Source organism: Meleagris gallopavo, chromosome 1 (genome assembly GCF_905368555.1).
Source record: "Meleagris gallopavo chromosome 1, MGAL_WU_HG_1.1, whole genome shotgun sequence".
NCBI classification, from domain to species: Eukaryota; Metazoa; Chordata; class Aves; order Galliformes; family Phasianidae; genus Meleagris; species Meleagris gallopavo.
The window spans coordinates 178,600,177-178,616,104 of NC_139404.1; the positions used below are offsets into that span (position 1 = coordinate 178,600,177).

General features: G+C 38.4%; 1 protein-coding gene across 2 annotated transcripts in view; it reads left to right on the forward strand.

Annotated features, from left to right (window-relative positions):
• GUCY1A2 (guanylate cyclase 1 soluble subunit alpha 2) overlaps nt 1-15,928 on the forward strand; it is a 150,466-nt gene that overhangs the window by 61,017 nt on the left and 73,521 nt on the right. For both annotated transcript variants that reach the window (XR_014881106.1, XM_085216267.1), the window contains exon 5: nt 13,782-14,267. Coding sequence is in view for 1 of the 2 variants with exons in the window: in XM_085216267.1 (XP_085072393.1) it covers nt 13,782-14,267 (486 nt within the window). In the remaining variant the exon portion in view is untranslated. The remainder of the gene's footprint in view (nt 1-13,781; nt 14,268-15,928) is intronic.

Here is a 15,928-nt window from a genome sequence, read left to right on the forward strand (position 1 = left end):
TCACACTTAATATAAGATTCTGTAAGGAATATTAATATGAAATAGAAATCCAGAGTAATTTACTTGAATAATGTAACATTACATTGCCTTGTGATCTTTTAGCTTTGAGACAGCCCAAATCCTGTGTTGGGACCATGACACTGTGGGTAGTGCTATATATTTATTTTTCCTGAGGTTAAAAAAAATACTGGATAGTATGACTAAGCTATGCAGGTGTGATGGTGGGTACTGAACAAGATGTATTTCAAAGGCCCTGATTTTCATCCCATGAAATTTTATTTCTCTTGATAAATTTCAGTGCCAGTTATCAGAAGCAGTTTCTTTTGAGAGTTGTGGTTATTTGTGGATTTTCTTCATGGCATTCTAGTGCTTATGACCACCTTCATTTTAGAGGCATGTATTCCCTTGTAGGAAAATGAGATTTGTCTCCAGAATAATTGAAAGCAGAATCTCTGACTGGAGAAGCAATAGATCTTGTGCCTTTTAGTGTCAGATCCACTAAATATGTAACTTTCTGCGTTTTGCAACTGAAAGTAGGAAGAAGTAGAAGAATTCTGTAAAATACCAGAATTCTCAAGAACGTTTATACCCTAGCATGGGTGTCTCATACTGGTCACTAGCAGATAGTGGACACAAGAATAGAAGCACCATGGACTAATCCAGTGCAGCAGCTTCAGTATGGTCATTGTTATCACAGTACCATAAGTATGTTGTCAGTCTCCTTCTAAAAATACATTGTATTCCAAGACTGATGTATAAAGAAGGACAGGAAAATCATTATCTCTGTGTTAGGAATTCAGCCTGACTTGTCAGAAGTTTGTAAAGATAATCCAGCTTGCCAGACTCAGGCTCTTCCAAAATTGCCCATTTAACCAGAATGCAGCAATACAGCAACATCAGCCTAAGAAAGTGTGGCTCGTAATATCTCTGCTTTGACCAATAAAATTGTATTCTAATATTACCTATGTGAGTGAATGATGATCAAGGTGGAGAGGAGGAGGGCACATCCCTTTGGCACTGCATCATATAGCCAGAGCAACTGAGTCCAGAGTGGTCCAGTGGGTGCAGAGGAGAGTCACAAAGATGATCAGGGGGCTGGAGCACCTCCCTTACAAAGACAACCTGATGAAGCTGGGCTTGTTCAACCCAGAAAAAAGAAGACTGAGGGGTGACCTCACTGCAGCCTTTCAATACCTAAAGGGAGCCTACAAACAGGAGGGGAATCAACTCTTTGAAAGGGTTGATAGCTGCAGGACAAGGGGAAATGGTTTTAGGTTGAGGGAGGGAAGATTTAGGTTGGATGTCAGGGGGAAGTTCTTTACAGAGAAAGTGGTGAGGTGCTGGAACAGGCTGCCCAGAGAAGTTGTGGATGCCCCGTCCCTGGAGGTGTTCAAGGCCAGACTGGATGGAGCTCTGGGCAGCCTGGTCTAGTATTAAATGGGGAGGTTGGTGGCCCTGCCTGTGGCGGGGGGTTGGAGCTTCATGATCCTTGAGATCCCTTCCAACCTTGGCCATTCTGTGATTCTGTGATTCTGTGATTCTGTGAGTCGATTGCTGTTAGCAGTACAGTGCTGATGTTTGTAAAGAAGAGCTAGTGGAAAGGAATTCATCTCTGATGAGTTTTTGTAAGTGTGCTGTGTTGCATCAGGAAATAAAGATTTCTGTTCTTCTTGGCCCAAATATCACGAAATGAGATTTAACTTAAGCATTTACAATTCAGCTCTAATTTGAATCTAGTACAGCCCTAATTTCAATCTAATAATATCAAACTATCTGTTCATACCAACAGTTTATTATTAAGTAGAGACATATTTTCAAATAATACAACTTTTTTTTTTTTTTTTTAAATTAATTGATAACTCCAGAACAGGAAACTGTTTCTATTAATTGCAGTTCAGAACATAGTGCCCTGTGTGGTCAGTGTGACCTTTAAATGACCTACCTTCAACAGAATTAATCAAAACTTCAGATACCATAACAAGAGAGAATTCTGCCATTTTGTAATTTTTTCCCTTGAATGCGAATGTTGCAACTTGTTTCTTCAAAATGTTGAGGTAGACAGAAATTGCTGAATATAGCATTTTTCTCTCAGTAAGGCTGAAATGTTTGGTTCAATAAAGACAAAACAGTTCATTTTAAGTCTTATAATTTTATTTCTACTCATGATGGAACTGAAAAACTTTGAATTTGAAACTGTGTAGATACATACTTTATTTTATTTTATTTTATTTTATCTTTTAATTTAATTAATGTATGCTCAATAAATATTTTGCTTTCCCTGAACCATCATTTCCTGGCACAAAAACATGTAACCAGGATGTTTTTGGCCATCTGTTGTCACCATGAGTATGAAGGATGCATCTACCAATCTTACCTCAGGGATGAACTGTATTTGAGGATCACTGAAGAGCTAGTTCCAGTCAACATTGCTGGAACTCTGTGGCTATAACAGCTCTAAATATGAAACTAACACTAAATGTAGCGAAACGTGAAGTTAAAAATAGATGTCTCTGATGTATTGCCAAATTAAAATTCTTACTCCAGAAGGATTAGTTCACAGGTTGTTTTACTAATGAACTTAAATGCTAAGGTTATTTCTGGAAGATTTAGTCAATTGCAGACTAAAACATTAGGGACTTTTCCTTTCTTCGGTATTCTGGTTTCATTGCCGAATTATGAATTTTACTTTGTGTAACAAGAATGTCATGACATAATAGCTTAAATGTTTAGGTGCTGGGAGTCAGATATGTTGTTGTAATTTCTCCTTATGCAGTGCGAAGGGAGTTCTGACTGGTGATTTATACATGTGAAACTGAGATTGGATGTTGCTCTGCAGAATTTAGCATTCTGGTATTCTGAAGGTAGCAATACATATCTGAGAATATGGAAGCTCCTCTCTGGCAAACTTTCACAGAAAGAGCTTTAATTCCTCTGTTGACTTCACTTGGTAGCTACTTTTATGAAATACAAGCGTCAGGATGTTGTATACCTTCACAGTGAGCAGAGGTGATGTATTTCAAGTGGTCATCAGTGTTTAAATACTATATATGATTGTAGCAAAGAAAGGAACCCGCAGTAAAATTCTCTCTACTGAATTTGGATGTTTAGCAATTTCTTTCAGTAGATCTGGATTTTTACTCTGGGGACTTAGCTGCATCTGAAGTACTTTAGTGGTTTGTGGACATGTAACATATTTCAGCTGTTTTGCTTTGTGTGAAATATAAACATGTTTTAGGTTGATTGAGAGGCCTTCATTGAAAACAGAAAGGAGAGAAAGAGGTTTTTCATAAATCACTGATCCAACTAAATGAGTTTTGGTAAACAATGCCTTATTTTCTTTTCTGCTGAGCAAAAGGTGTTATTTCCTTTCACAAACTTGTGGGAAGAAATTGAGAAGTATGGCTACTGTTTAGCTATCTCAAATCTTATCAGAGAGTTGTTCATGCCAGACTATTTCAATTTGTTATAATAAACTGACACAATGGATTTTTGTTGTACGTGTTGGTAAAAATAACCCAGAATCTTTTGTTTCCTCCAAAAAAAGTGTATTTTTGTCACTTAAGAAAGGAGGGATTTTCCACACATTTGTAACTCTCCATCCTAGAGCACACTGGCACTGGCCACAGCTTCCCTATTAGCTTCATCCAACTCAGATTAGGCCTTCTCTGTGTTCAAGAGAATCTCTCCCAGAGAGCCATGCATTTTTAAAACTGTTGAAAACTTTCTCTAAGCAAAAAGCAACCTTCCATCATTTGGGAACATTTATGTCTTAACATAGAACTAGAAAGTCATTCGTTTGCTTTTCTGTGCTGTTTCCTCTTACCTGGAGCTGGATAGTTATTTAAATTTTCTCTCTCTTCATTGGGAAATATAAACTGTCAAATTTACAAGACACAATAATGCAGTAATAGTTTCTCCTTTTTTTTTTTTTTTTTTTTCCCCAGAAGAAATCAGATGAGCTGTAAGTAATCCCATTGATTTATATAAAAAGATTTTTTTACGGTGTGATTAAGAGCTACTAAATTCTGCTGTCCCTTATTTTGGTGATTTCTGCAGAATTGGTTTACTTTTACATATAATTACTTTATAAATAAATTATACGATCTCACATAAGAAACTAAGGTCCTATTTTTTGTATTCTCAGGGCATTATCCAGATTCATTTTGTAGATTAGAATTTTATTTAATGGAATCATCACCTTCATAATGCAATAATAACATTTAGTATTCCTTGAAGTGCTGTAAGTACTTTCAGTGCTTTAGTAAGAGATCGCATAATAAATGCCAAAATTAAACATTCTGAAGGGCATCATGTCTAGACAAATGTTGCAAGTTATATTTGAACTAGTGAAAGTTTTCTTTTTTGTGTGTTTGTGCTAGTTTGAGGACCATAAAATATAAATGGTTAAAATGCTCTGAAGAGAGGATGAGTTGGGATTTCCAATGTAAATTTAGAAAAAAATCTACATATTACAGTGTAATGTATAACACTACAGTATTTAGTTCAAATTACACAGGCAGGTAGCAATAGGACAAGGGGAATGGCTTTAAACTAAAAGAGAGGAGATTTAGGTTAGATGTTAGGAAGAAATTCTTTACTCAGCAGGTGCCTGGAGAACCTATGAATGCCCCATCCTTGGAGGTGTTGGATGGCCAGGCTGGATGGGGCCCTGGGCAGTCTGATCTGGTGAGTGGGGGTTCAGGCTCTATGTACTTCAAGGTCCCTTCCAACCTAAACCATTCTATGATGATACTATGAAATTAAATGAAGACAAAACTGTGTGTTACTAAGACCTAACATCAACCTTGTGGCTTGTTGCATCCATGTAGATCATGACTTCTACTCAAGGAGCTGAGAGTTTTCAAGTGTGTTTGTGCATGTAAAAGAAATAACTCTATGCCATGTAAATTTATTTCAGTCAACATCGGTCTATGTAAAGCAAAATAAATAAAAAGCAGTGAAATTAGTGAAAATACGTGGCAAAACAAGTAAGTACAACAGACATTTAATAAAACTTACTAATAAATCCTAATAAGACTTGTTGTGGCTCATCACCACATAAGACTACAGATTTCCAGGAAAAAACTATCATAAACTAATTTCCATTAAGAGCATTTTCTTTTAGATTCTTCTCAGGAAGTCTTCTTTATCAGAAATTCAGGGACAGGAGCTATTGAATGAGGAGCTGCAAGTACCCCTTGCTCCTTTGACCACTGCTTAGCCTGGGTCCTTTGTAGTTCCAGAAGGATTAATTCTAGCCAATAGCAAGAGAGGCTCAGCAGTCATGAATGAGAAGCAAAGATCTTCTGACCCTTCTGAAGGAAACAGGAATACAAAGGGTGAGATTCTAAAAAGCAACTAGACCTTGTTCTTCAAACTGACTTTTGGCATCAGTATTTTATGCTTAAAGGCTCAAAGAATCATTGGAGTCAAAATGCTGATATTGTACTTCACATTTTCCACTGTTTAGGGATTTCACAGCTCCAAATAAGCTTCAGGTCTCAGGATTTGCATAAATTAGACAAAGGTGGTCCTGTCTGTGTTGGTAGGCAGCTTCAAATTAGCTCTGTTCAGTCTTTCAGTCTGTGAAGGGTAAACTGGCTCTAATCCAAAAGCCAGGTAGCTGTGTTAGCATCATGCTGTGCTTGAGCAAATATTTTCCCCTCCTCAGCAGGGCTCTTCAGCTGAGGCAGAGCACTGTGCTATGGGCAGCCATGGCCTCTGGGGATGGGCTGGCTGTGGTCTGCCCACCCACTGCAAATAATGACTAAATTTGCAAACCTCCTCTGAGATGTCTGAGGACAGAAACCTACAGGCTGATGGAGGAACTCCCTAAGGCTGCAGTTCTCAGCATTTATAGAGTGATAACTTTCCCCCTTTGCTGTAATAACAGCTGGGCCTCTCATTTGCATGGAATCATAGAATCAAAGAATTATAGAATCATTAAGGTTGGAAAGACCAATAAGATCATCTAGTCCAATAATCAGCCCATTCCTGTGACTGCTCTAGACCACATCCCTCAGTTCCACATCTACCCTTTTTTTGAAAACCTCCAGGGATGGTGAGCCCACCACCTTCCTAGGCAGCCTGTGCCAATGCTTCACCACTCTGACTATAAATTTTTCCTAATATCCAACCTGAGCGTTCCCTAGTGCAATTTAAGGCCATTATCTCTCATCCTATCACTTTTGTGTGGGAGAAGAGGCCGACCCACACCTCACTGCAGCTTCCCTTCAGATGACTAGAGGGTGGTAAGGTCTCCCTTGAACCTCCTGTTCTCCAGACTGAACGATGTCAGTTCCCTCAGCTACTCCCCGTAAGACCAGATCCTTCTCTAGCTCTGTTGCTCTTCTCTGGACACACTCCAGGGCCTCGATGTCTTTCTTGTAGAGAGGGATCCAAAACTGAACACAGTACTTGAGGTGCGGCCTCACCAGAGCTGAGCACAGAGGGACCTGTTCCTGCTGACTGTGCTGTTGCTGATAGAGGGCGGGATGCCATTGGCCTTCTTGACCACTGGGCACACTGCTGGCTCTTGTTCACTGGGCTGTCAACTAACATTCCCAGATTGTTTTTCTCTATGCAGCTTTCCAACCACTCTGCCCAAGCCTATAGTAAAGCATGGGGTTTTTGTAGCAAATGCAGGACCTAGCACTTGGTCAAGTTAAAGCTCATATAGTTATCGAAAGCCCATTGATCCAGCCTATCCAGATCCCTCTGCAGGGCCTTCCTACACTCATTTACACAATTGCCTCATCCCTTTGCATTTGAAGGACCAACCCCCCTTATCCTTCCCTCCCCCCCATTTCCCCAAAGGCTTTGTTGGCCTCTCTGCAGTATACTAAGCAGTTAAAACCTTGGGGACATCCTTCTGTTTCTCTCTCATCAGCCTGAAACACAGAAAATTATTTTAACTGCTTTCTTCATCTTATACTAGAATAATAAGGCAAATGGGATTTTTTCTTGATTTTAAAATACTACTTTCTGCCTAATTCTTTTAATTTCCTTAGTTTTCAATTCAAATAAAATATCAATTAATTGCAATGAACAGAGTGGAAGCTAAGCAAATATTTTAACAGATCTTGAGATGTATATATTCACTACATCATGGCTATTGCTTCTCACAATCTGTGTTCTATTTATTATTATTAAGCTAAAAACATTTTAATGTATTTGTTTGCTTTTTATTTCTTTATGGATTGTAAAATAAATACATTGTGGAATTCATAAAAATGACACCTTCAACCTGGGACTATGCATGCATTCTTTCCAAATTCAAATCTTTTACATGGCCTGGGAAAGGCTCCACATGAAGATTTTCTTTTACTGGTATAGGTCAAATACAGTAACTAGTAGAAAGTTACTGATGAAGGGTGTACTAACAGTATAAGGCATTGTGTTGGGCTTTAAACTTTTAAATTTAAATTTAAACTTTTAAAGAAAAACACAGAAAATTTAATTCTAAATTCATGGTACAGTTCTTTCTAAAATCATCTGAGGGTGTTTTTGGAAACTTCAATCAAAAATGGAAAGATTCTTTTCAGTTATATCTAATGGTAGAATGATTATACTGGCAAAAAGAGAAATCTCTTGTCCTGGTGTTCTGAAAATTTGTATTTCACCAAGAGATCAGAATTTATTCATCTTAATATCAGCTTATAATTATGTTGGTTTTTTTGTTTGTTTGTTTGTTTGTTTGTTTGTTTGTTTTTTAATCAAAGCCACAGAAGTATTTGATAGGAGGGGCAATAAAGAGGAAAAAAAAAAAAACAGCAGAGAACTCTATATCTAATCAATTTTCATGGTGTGACACTGGCAGGAATTTGGAGCAGAGTTGTGTATTTAAGATGAAACAAAACAGGGAAAGAACTGGAACATATAAATCCTAATGGAGAAAAATGTCTGCAAGCTGGTTACTGAATGGGCTCGGAGACCTTCTAATCACAGTTTTAAGATACCTATGCTGGTGATGAAATGTCACGTCTCCTAATGGTTGCTATATATATATCCGTTCTGCACAGATCAAGAGAGAAAGCTGTTTCTTCTGCTCACTGCCTGCTGTTCTCATGAATAAACCTATATTCTCATTTAACCATTTCATTATATTTTGATTTAAAAAAAATAATTCACCAATGCAAAGCTGTAACTGAAAGGTATTTGGAGAAGGATATCATAGAATGAGCAGGAGTACTTTCTGATAAGTGGGGATATTCAAATGAGAAACTTTTCCTAGAAGCTAAATATCACTAATGCAGTGATTAGGTGCAGAATGGTTTTATGGACTCATGCTTGTCTGGTGGTGAAAACTGTTGGAAACAATCCAAGAGGTAACAATTCTCTGTTGAATGGGAGCCTTTCCACTGCCTTCAGAGTTTACTGGCACATTCCTATGAAATGTTGCTTGATTGATACTTGTAGATATCAATAAAAATATTTCTGTAACCAATTAACAACTAATAGTTGTCAATATAAAGGCCTTTACAGTATAAAGTAATTAGTTTTGATCACAAAAATACATGAAACTTTTTTCGTTTTAACCAGGGTGATAATTTTGATGATATTACTTATGTCATCCTGAGTATAAAGTCAGAAATTTTGTATTTTAAGCATGGTGAAACAGGAATAATATGATTTGATGTGTTTGCACAGCATTTATCAAGAAGAAATTCAGAGCAGAGTCTCCAGAGTACTGTTAATTCTTGATAATTTTTTTTTTCTGGCATGACTGCACACTGCTGTATAGAAGCTGAACCACCCAAAAAGAAAAGTTTTCTCTCAGAGGATGGTGATGGATTGGAACAGGTTGCCCAAGGAGGTTGTGGATGCCCCATCCCAGGAGGCATTCAAGGCCAGGCTGGATGAGGCTCTGGGCAGCCTGATCTGGTGGCCGGTGACCCTGCACATAGCAGGGTGGATGAAATTAGGTGATCATTATGGTTTTTTTCAACCCAGGCCACTCTATGATTCTATGAAAAAAATAGAAAGATGTATGGAACAGGATGAATTTTAAGGTACAAAAAGCTACAATCCCATCCTTGGTGTCTTTCAGTCAGCTGCAACTGTTGTTGCATAGCTCAAATGTTCTTTTTGTTGTTAAATAATTCAAAAGGAATTGAAAGGACTTTGATGCTGGAATAGAGTGATGCAAACGAAGATAAAAATAAAATGACATGTTTGTTTCAAACTGCCTTTGAAATGCAGATTGTTCTAATTAATTTATAATTGACAGATGTAATAAAAAGATTTCTCTACAAGTTCTTCAATTTTTGTAAAATTGTGTCTAGTGGGATGTACTGAGTATTATGTTGCTCCGGGTGCTGGTTACCGCTCTATTCCATCTGATAATTTCTCCCCAAAAAGAAGAGTGACAAAGTTTCAAATAGTTAGTTGAGCAGGCAAGCATACTTGCCGGTGGCAAGGAGTTGGAACTTGATGATCCTTGAGATCCCTTCCAACCAAAGCCATTTGATGATTGTATGATTTCTATAATCACAGAATCACAGAATCACAGAATTGTAGGGGTTGGAGGGGACCTCTAGAGATCATCGAGACCAACCCCCCTGCCAAAGCAGGTTCCCTACACCAGGTCGCACAGGTAGGCGTCCAGGCGAGACTTGAATATCTCCAGAGAAGGAGACTCCACAACCTCCCTGGGCAGCCTGTTCCAGTGCTCCGTCACCCTCACCGTGAAGAAGTTCTTACGCACTTTCGTGCAAAACTTCCTATGCTGCAGCTTATGTCCGTTTCCCCTTGTCCTGTCTTCACGTACCACTGAAAAGAGACTGGCCTCCCCACTATGGCTGCCACACCTCAGATATTTATAAACCTGGATCTGAGGTGTGGCGGCCATAGTATATATAATGATAATACATTATCATCTCTCTTTTATGTTGTGGAAAAACGAATATATTTCCACCAGTGTTTTAGATTTCTTAAAGTGGAGTTCCCTACAACATTCTTGCTGCCATTGCATGTTCATGAAGTACCTAACACACATAAAATGTTAAATTTGCTCACTTTAGTTTGGAGACTGTTGTGCCTTACATAACACCCCAGAGACTTCTATAAATAATCAGAAATTTGTAACAGCCATTTTGCTGCTGTGTGGAATCGTGTTCTGTTGACAATGCATTGAGGTGGAAATCCAGCTTGTAAACAAATGCTCAGGGTTCTACCTCAACAAGAACCTGAGAAACTCCTGAGTTGTGCTGAGCAAACTTTGCCACATTTACTCAACTGAAAAAATAAATGCTTTTTCATTTCTGCAGAGACTATATGCATTTCTCTTTGCTTTTTTCAGCAGATGTCTGTAATGGAAGCTAGTGTTTTGTTAGGATTTTGGGTTTTTTTTATTTAGATGCTTTATTTGTATCTAGAGATAAGAGAAGACATTTAAAGAATGTCCAACTGATTTAGATTTTAGCTTAGCAGCTAATTCACCTTCCTAAAAGTTGTCCTATATTCTTGTCCTCAATGTACACTCATCTTTCTCTGTTCCGGGCTTAACTTGTTTTCTGGGTACCTTGAATGTATGACACTCTCTAGACTTCTTCATTGTAAGCTGATTTTCTTCCAGTCTCTCCAGTCCTTTAATTAATTATATGCCATTTTAAGAAGGTCTGTTTATTGCCATTGAATTTGTTCACTGTATGAAGTCTAGTATGTGAGGTGAACTGTTTACAGAAGTGTGGCATAGTGCTCCATGTTTCCTAACCCATTCCTAATGAAAAGCCCTAAAAAGTGAAGACTTATCACAATTTAGGAAGGTTTGTGTACTGATCGAAGTCAGAGAGAAGGTCTCTTAAAATCTGCAGAGGCTGCAAAACATGAGACAGAAAATTATTTTTAAGCTCCCAAGATATTTCTTAGAAATACTCTCTCATGTTCCCATTGATATTTTCTAGAAGATTCATACTTAATTTTAATGTTTTTAACCCAGAGCTTGCAGAGCCTGAGTGACATGCTGAGGTAGCTGCTGGTGTACAGCGCAGTAGGAGATTGTCTCATCTTGTAAATGGTGGTGTTAAAGTCTGCCAGTGTTTCCTGGTTGGATCTTTTGGGAGAGGGAGGCTGGAAGAATCCTGGATAGTCAAGGACTCTTCTGTGTGCTCTCCTTTCTCTGCAGTGGGTAATTTATTCTGTGAGAAGATAATTAAAGAGACAGGAAAGCAATGAAATGTAGCAGTAATGAAATATAACAGATGACAGAAAGGTTTCAATCTTTCCCTGCTTACAAGAAAGATAGATGATGTAATCCTAATTGCCTATAAGCTTATGATCTGGGTGTAAAGCTGCTCAGCTCTGGGGAGCTGCCCAGAAGTGCAGTTTGGCTATGACTAGCTTCAAGAAAACCTGATGTCCCATCTTGTTCAGTTATACTTGAAGATACAGAGAGGGATCTGAGAAGCGACACACTCCAAAAGGAGATGAAGATCGTACTGAATCATAGCTGCAGTTCAAAGCCCACTGGAATAGAGATGAATCATCTCTGAATCTTCTTTGAAAGGAAAAGGGCTTTGCAAAGACTGAGAGGATGCTTCCAGGTAGAGGGTATCCAGAACCTCTCTGGACAATCTGTTCCAGTGTCTCACCACCCCCACAGTAATGAATTTCTTCCTAATATCTAGTCTAAATCTAACTTCTTTCAGTTTAAAACCATTTCCACTTATCCTGTTTCTATCTGCCCAAAAGATACTCCCCAGCTTTCTTGTAGGCCCTTTCAAGTATAGCAAGACCGCTATCTAAGGTCTCAGAGCCTTCTCTTCTCCAGGATGAAGGGGGTAAAGTTGAAATTGAATCAGGACACTGTCTTGGTTTTAGTTGAGATGATTTTCTTTATAGTGGCTGGTATGATGCTATATTTTGGTTTTGGGAGAAAAATAATGCTGATAACGATTTTTGAGTTGGTGCTGAGCAGTACTTACATAGAGTCAAGGACATTTCAGCTTCTCATACCCTTTTGCTGGGTAAGGAGCTGGGAGTACACAAGAAGGTGGGGGAGACAGGACCAGGACTACTGACCCACACTGACCAGAGAGATATCTCATCCCATATAGCATTGTGCTGAGCAGTAAAACTGGGTTGACTGGCAGAGCTGCTACTGCTTGGGAACTGACTGGGAATCAGTCAGGAAGTAGTGAGCAATTGAGAGAGAGAAAAAAAAAAACTGCTGTGCATCACTTGCTTTGTGTATATATATATATATATATAAATTACTATTATTTTCCCTTCCTTTTCTGTCCTGTTCAACTGTCTCTATCTCAACCAATGAATTCTGCATTTTTCTATTTCTCTGCCGCCTTCCACTGGAGATGAGTGAGCACATGGCTGTGTGGTGCTAAGCTGCCAGTTGTGTTAAATCATAGCAGACACTTTTATGAAATGGAGCAGTTTCATAGGGAGATTATATTTGTAAAAGCTTCTCAACATACTGTAGAAAACATCAGCCTTGTTGGCATAGTGTATTCACAAGGACAGAGGTCACATTAAGGAATTTAAATCCTAAAACTGACAGCAGGGAAGCAGGAGCAAAGAGAAGTTCATTATTTTTCTTCTCATCTAGCAGCGGGCTGACAGCAGAAGCAATTTCTGAGGCCAGTGACTTGCCTTGCTTATTGTAGAATTGTTTGAATTGGAGGGGACCTTTAAAAGTCATCTTCTCTAACTCCCCTGCAATGAACAGGGCTGCCTATAGCTCCATCAGGTTGCTCAGCCTGACCGTGAGCGTGTCCAGGGAAGAGGAACTGACAACATCTCTGGGCAGCTTATTCTGGTTCTGGGCAGCCCAGGCTCTACAGGCTCATCTTGGGGACATGGTCACACACTTTGGAGCTAACAGCCTGTTTTCACCTGGAGATGGAAAAGGAAACTGACAGTGTACATTTATTTTGTATGCCAGTGATGTTCTAGGTATGGAAAATAGAAAAACTCTCTGTCAAATGCACTGAAAGGTAACTCATCTGTATCAACTACTGGACTCAGAAGATGGCGTGTATGGCCATTTAAAAGCCAAATGCAAAATCTATCCATCAGGAGGATATACCACCTGATCTTTTCTGATAATACTTCTCTATTGTTTTCTCTTCCATTCTGCAAATACAAATTGTATGGATCTTTATCAGGAAGAAATCTGTAAACTCTAACAGAATGTCACCCATCAAATACACTGCATATGTGAGAAAGCAAATGGGAAATAGAAGCACTGATAAGCTTTTTCTGTGGGACTAATTATTTTATGGGAGTTCTTTTTCATGTCTGCTCTTACTAGATTCCTCTATAGCATGAGAACATTTAAATTAGTAAATGTTTCCTTAAAAAGAACAGAAGCTACTTCACCTAGACTGCTTTCAGATAGTTGTAGTTTCCCTTTAATTCTCTTTAATTTAATGATTTTAAAATTTGTTTCTAATTAACAGATAAAAAGCTACTCATGAATTTGCTTTTAAGGGCAGGTATGTTCAAGAAGCACAACTCAGAACCATTATTTATACCCTTTCTGACATATACGTGTTATTGTGGTTGCTTTCTGATTTGATTGGGCTAAAATGGAGTCCCATGCTTGATTTGGGAATATTTTTGTGTGAATATAGACTATTTTCTGATTTACTTGGTGAGCAGACTATGTGAGTCTCATTACTTGAACAGGTGTTTAAGATGCAACTGTGTAAAAGGCTGCAGTTTGTGCTTATCATTTTAACTGAAGAGTAAATAGGGAGGAATTAGATGAGAAATCCACTTATCAGGTGATCTTTGCTTTTCTAAAATCTGGTTTTATTTTGCAGGTGATGGAAGTTAAGGGACAAATGATTCATGTGCCAGAATCCAATTCAATTTTGTTTCTGGGGTCTCCCTGTGTGGACAAGCTGGATGAACTGATGGGCCGAGGCCTCCATCTTTCGGACATACCTATCCATGATGCTACTCGTGATGTTATATTGGTTGGGGAGCAAGCGAAGGCCCAAGATGGCTTGAAAAAAAGAATGGATAAACTGAAGGCAACACTAGAACGTACACACCAAGCCCTGGAAGAGGAGAAAAAGAAAACAGTCGATCTCCTTATTTCTATTTTCCCTGAAGAAGTGGCTCAGCAGTTGTGGCAGGGACAGCAAGTTCAGGCCAGGAAGTTTGACGATGTCACCATGCTCTTCTCGGATATTGTTGGCTTCACAGCCATCTGCGCGCAGTGCACACCCATGCAAGTCATCAGCATGCTGAATGAACTCTACACGCGGTTTGACCATCAGTGTGGATTCCTGGACATCTACAAGGTAATAGCTGAAGTCCTAAGTTAGTAAAATCTAATGGAAACTGAGATGGAAAAAGTTACCAGTATCTCCCCTCCAAAAGTGTGAAAGACAATTATTTATATCACAGGAAAAAAGAAATCTGAAATTTGTTCATTGAAATCAAGTACTGTAATGTTGAGCTGTCATCATGTTTCCCTCCTGGCAATGTATGTCCAACATTCCTTTTTTCCTATACACACCTCCTGGTTTTCTTTAAGTGACACTTCAGTTATAGTGTAGTAAGGATGATGTCTCAGTGATGTCCTTAGCCCAAACTGCAGCTCCTGAAAGGCACTAAAGTATTCTCTGTTACAGCAGAACCTGAATGTTTTTTGAGTTTAGATTTAACCTTCCACTGAAGATTACGAAGAAAACAGCAGCTGTCCATTCATAGCAAATGGAATGAGTGTGAGATATGTGTTGTGCCCCGGTCCTTTACTGCCCTGCAAAAAGGAGCTGTTGCACTGTTAGTCCTTGTTACAGACTGCAGCACCTTCATTCTCTTGAGAGGATTTGGTTTCCAGGTATTTGAGAGAAAAAAAAGAAGGGAGACAGAATTTAATAAGTATAGTTAAAATACTACCTGTGTAATTATCCTGTGAAATCTACAGAAAATATGTTTTGTATATAGCGTACATTTTAATTTTGTGATAGGAAAAGCAGAACAAATTTATTTTTATAACTATGAATACATCAAAGAAAAAATTCATAGTTTTAAAATTATATGTTGACTTTATTTTCCATCTGAGGCTTTCAAACTGAATCACCAGTTTTCCACTTGCATTAAATAGTATTTGTTCATAGACTGTAGAGAGGAGGTCCTCACAGTGGTGGCATTCCTTTAGTTTTTATCATCCAGTACTCTCTAACAGGCTTCCAAAAATATTAATTCTCTACTTAAATAATAATAGCTATTGTTGCTGCAAAGTTTTAATAACTACCTCGGCAGAAATGTATATTGCATAGACATAAGTTGATATGACACTACCAAGATAAAATGGGTTACTGTTACTAATGTTTGGAAGCCAAATGTCATGCTGTAAGAAGACTAGAATGGAAGGTATCAACACTCTTTCTTTGTTTTGTTTTGTTTTGGTTTGTTTTGGTTTTTTTTTGGTGTGTGTGTGTTATAGCTAGAAAAGATGGGAAGTTTGATATTGGTTTGTATTAGTCTGCTAGTCTGCTATTACTGTGCTGGTTCTCAAGTCAGCTCTGCCAATGAGAATCAAGGAACTTCTGACCCACCATTAAAAGCTGTACCTTGTGTCTCCATTTTGTATTGTATCATTTTGTATTGTATTCTCTGTCGGGTATATAGAGGTAGTTACTGTTTTCCCAGAGCTTAATTTTAGTTATCTGTTCTGAGGCATTCAGGACATTCTTTTGTTAAAAACTATGGTTGCATAGCAATAGGAAATAAAGTATCTAATAATCTCTGGTCTGTTTGGAGCGCAGGTTGGCAGAGTCATCCAAGAACACTACGAAGGAATATTTTTACATTAGTTGTGAAGATTAGGCCATTTAGACCGTGCATTACTGCCTTTCACCACTTTCTGCCACTTTAGATGAAAGAAATTACTGCATAGCAATATTGTTCTGATCAGTTACGTAAGATGATGGCTGCTGAGATGGGCAAGATGAGA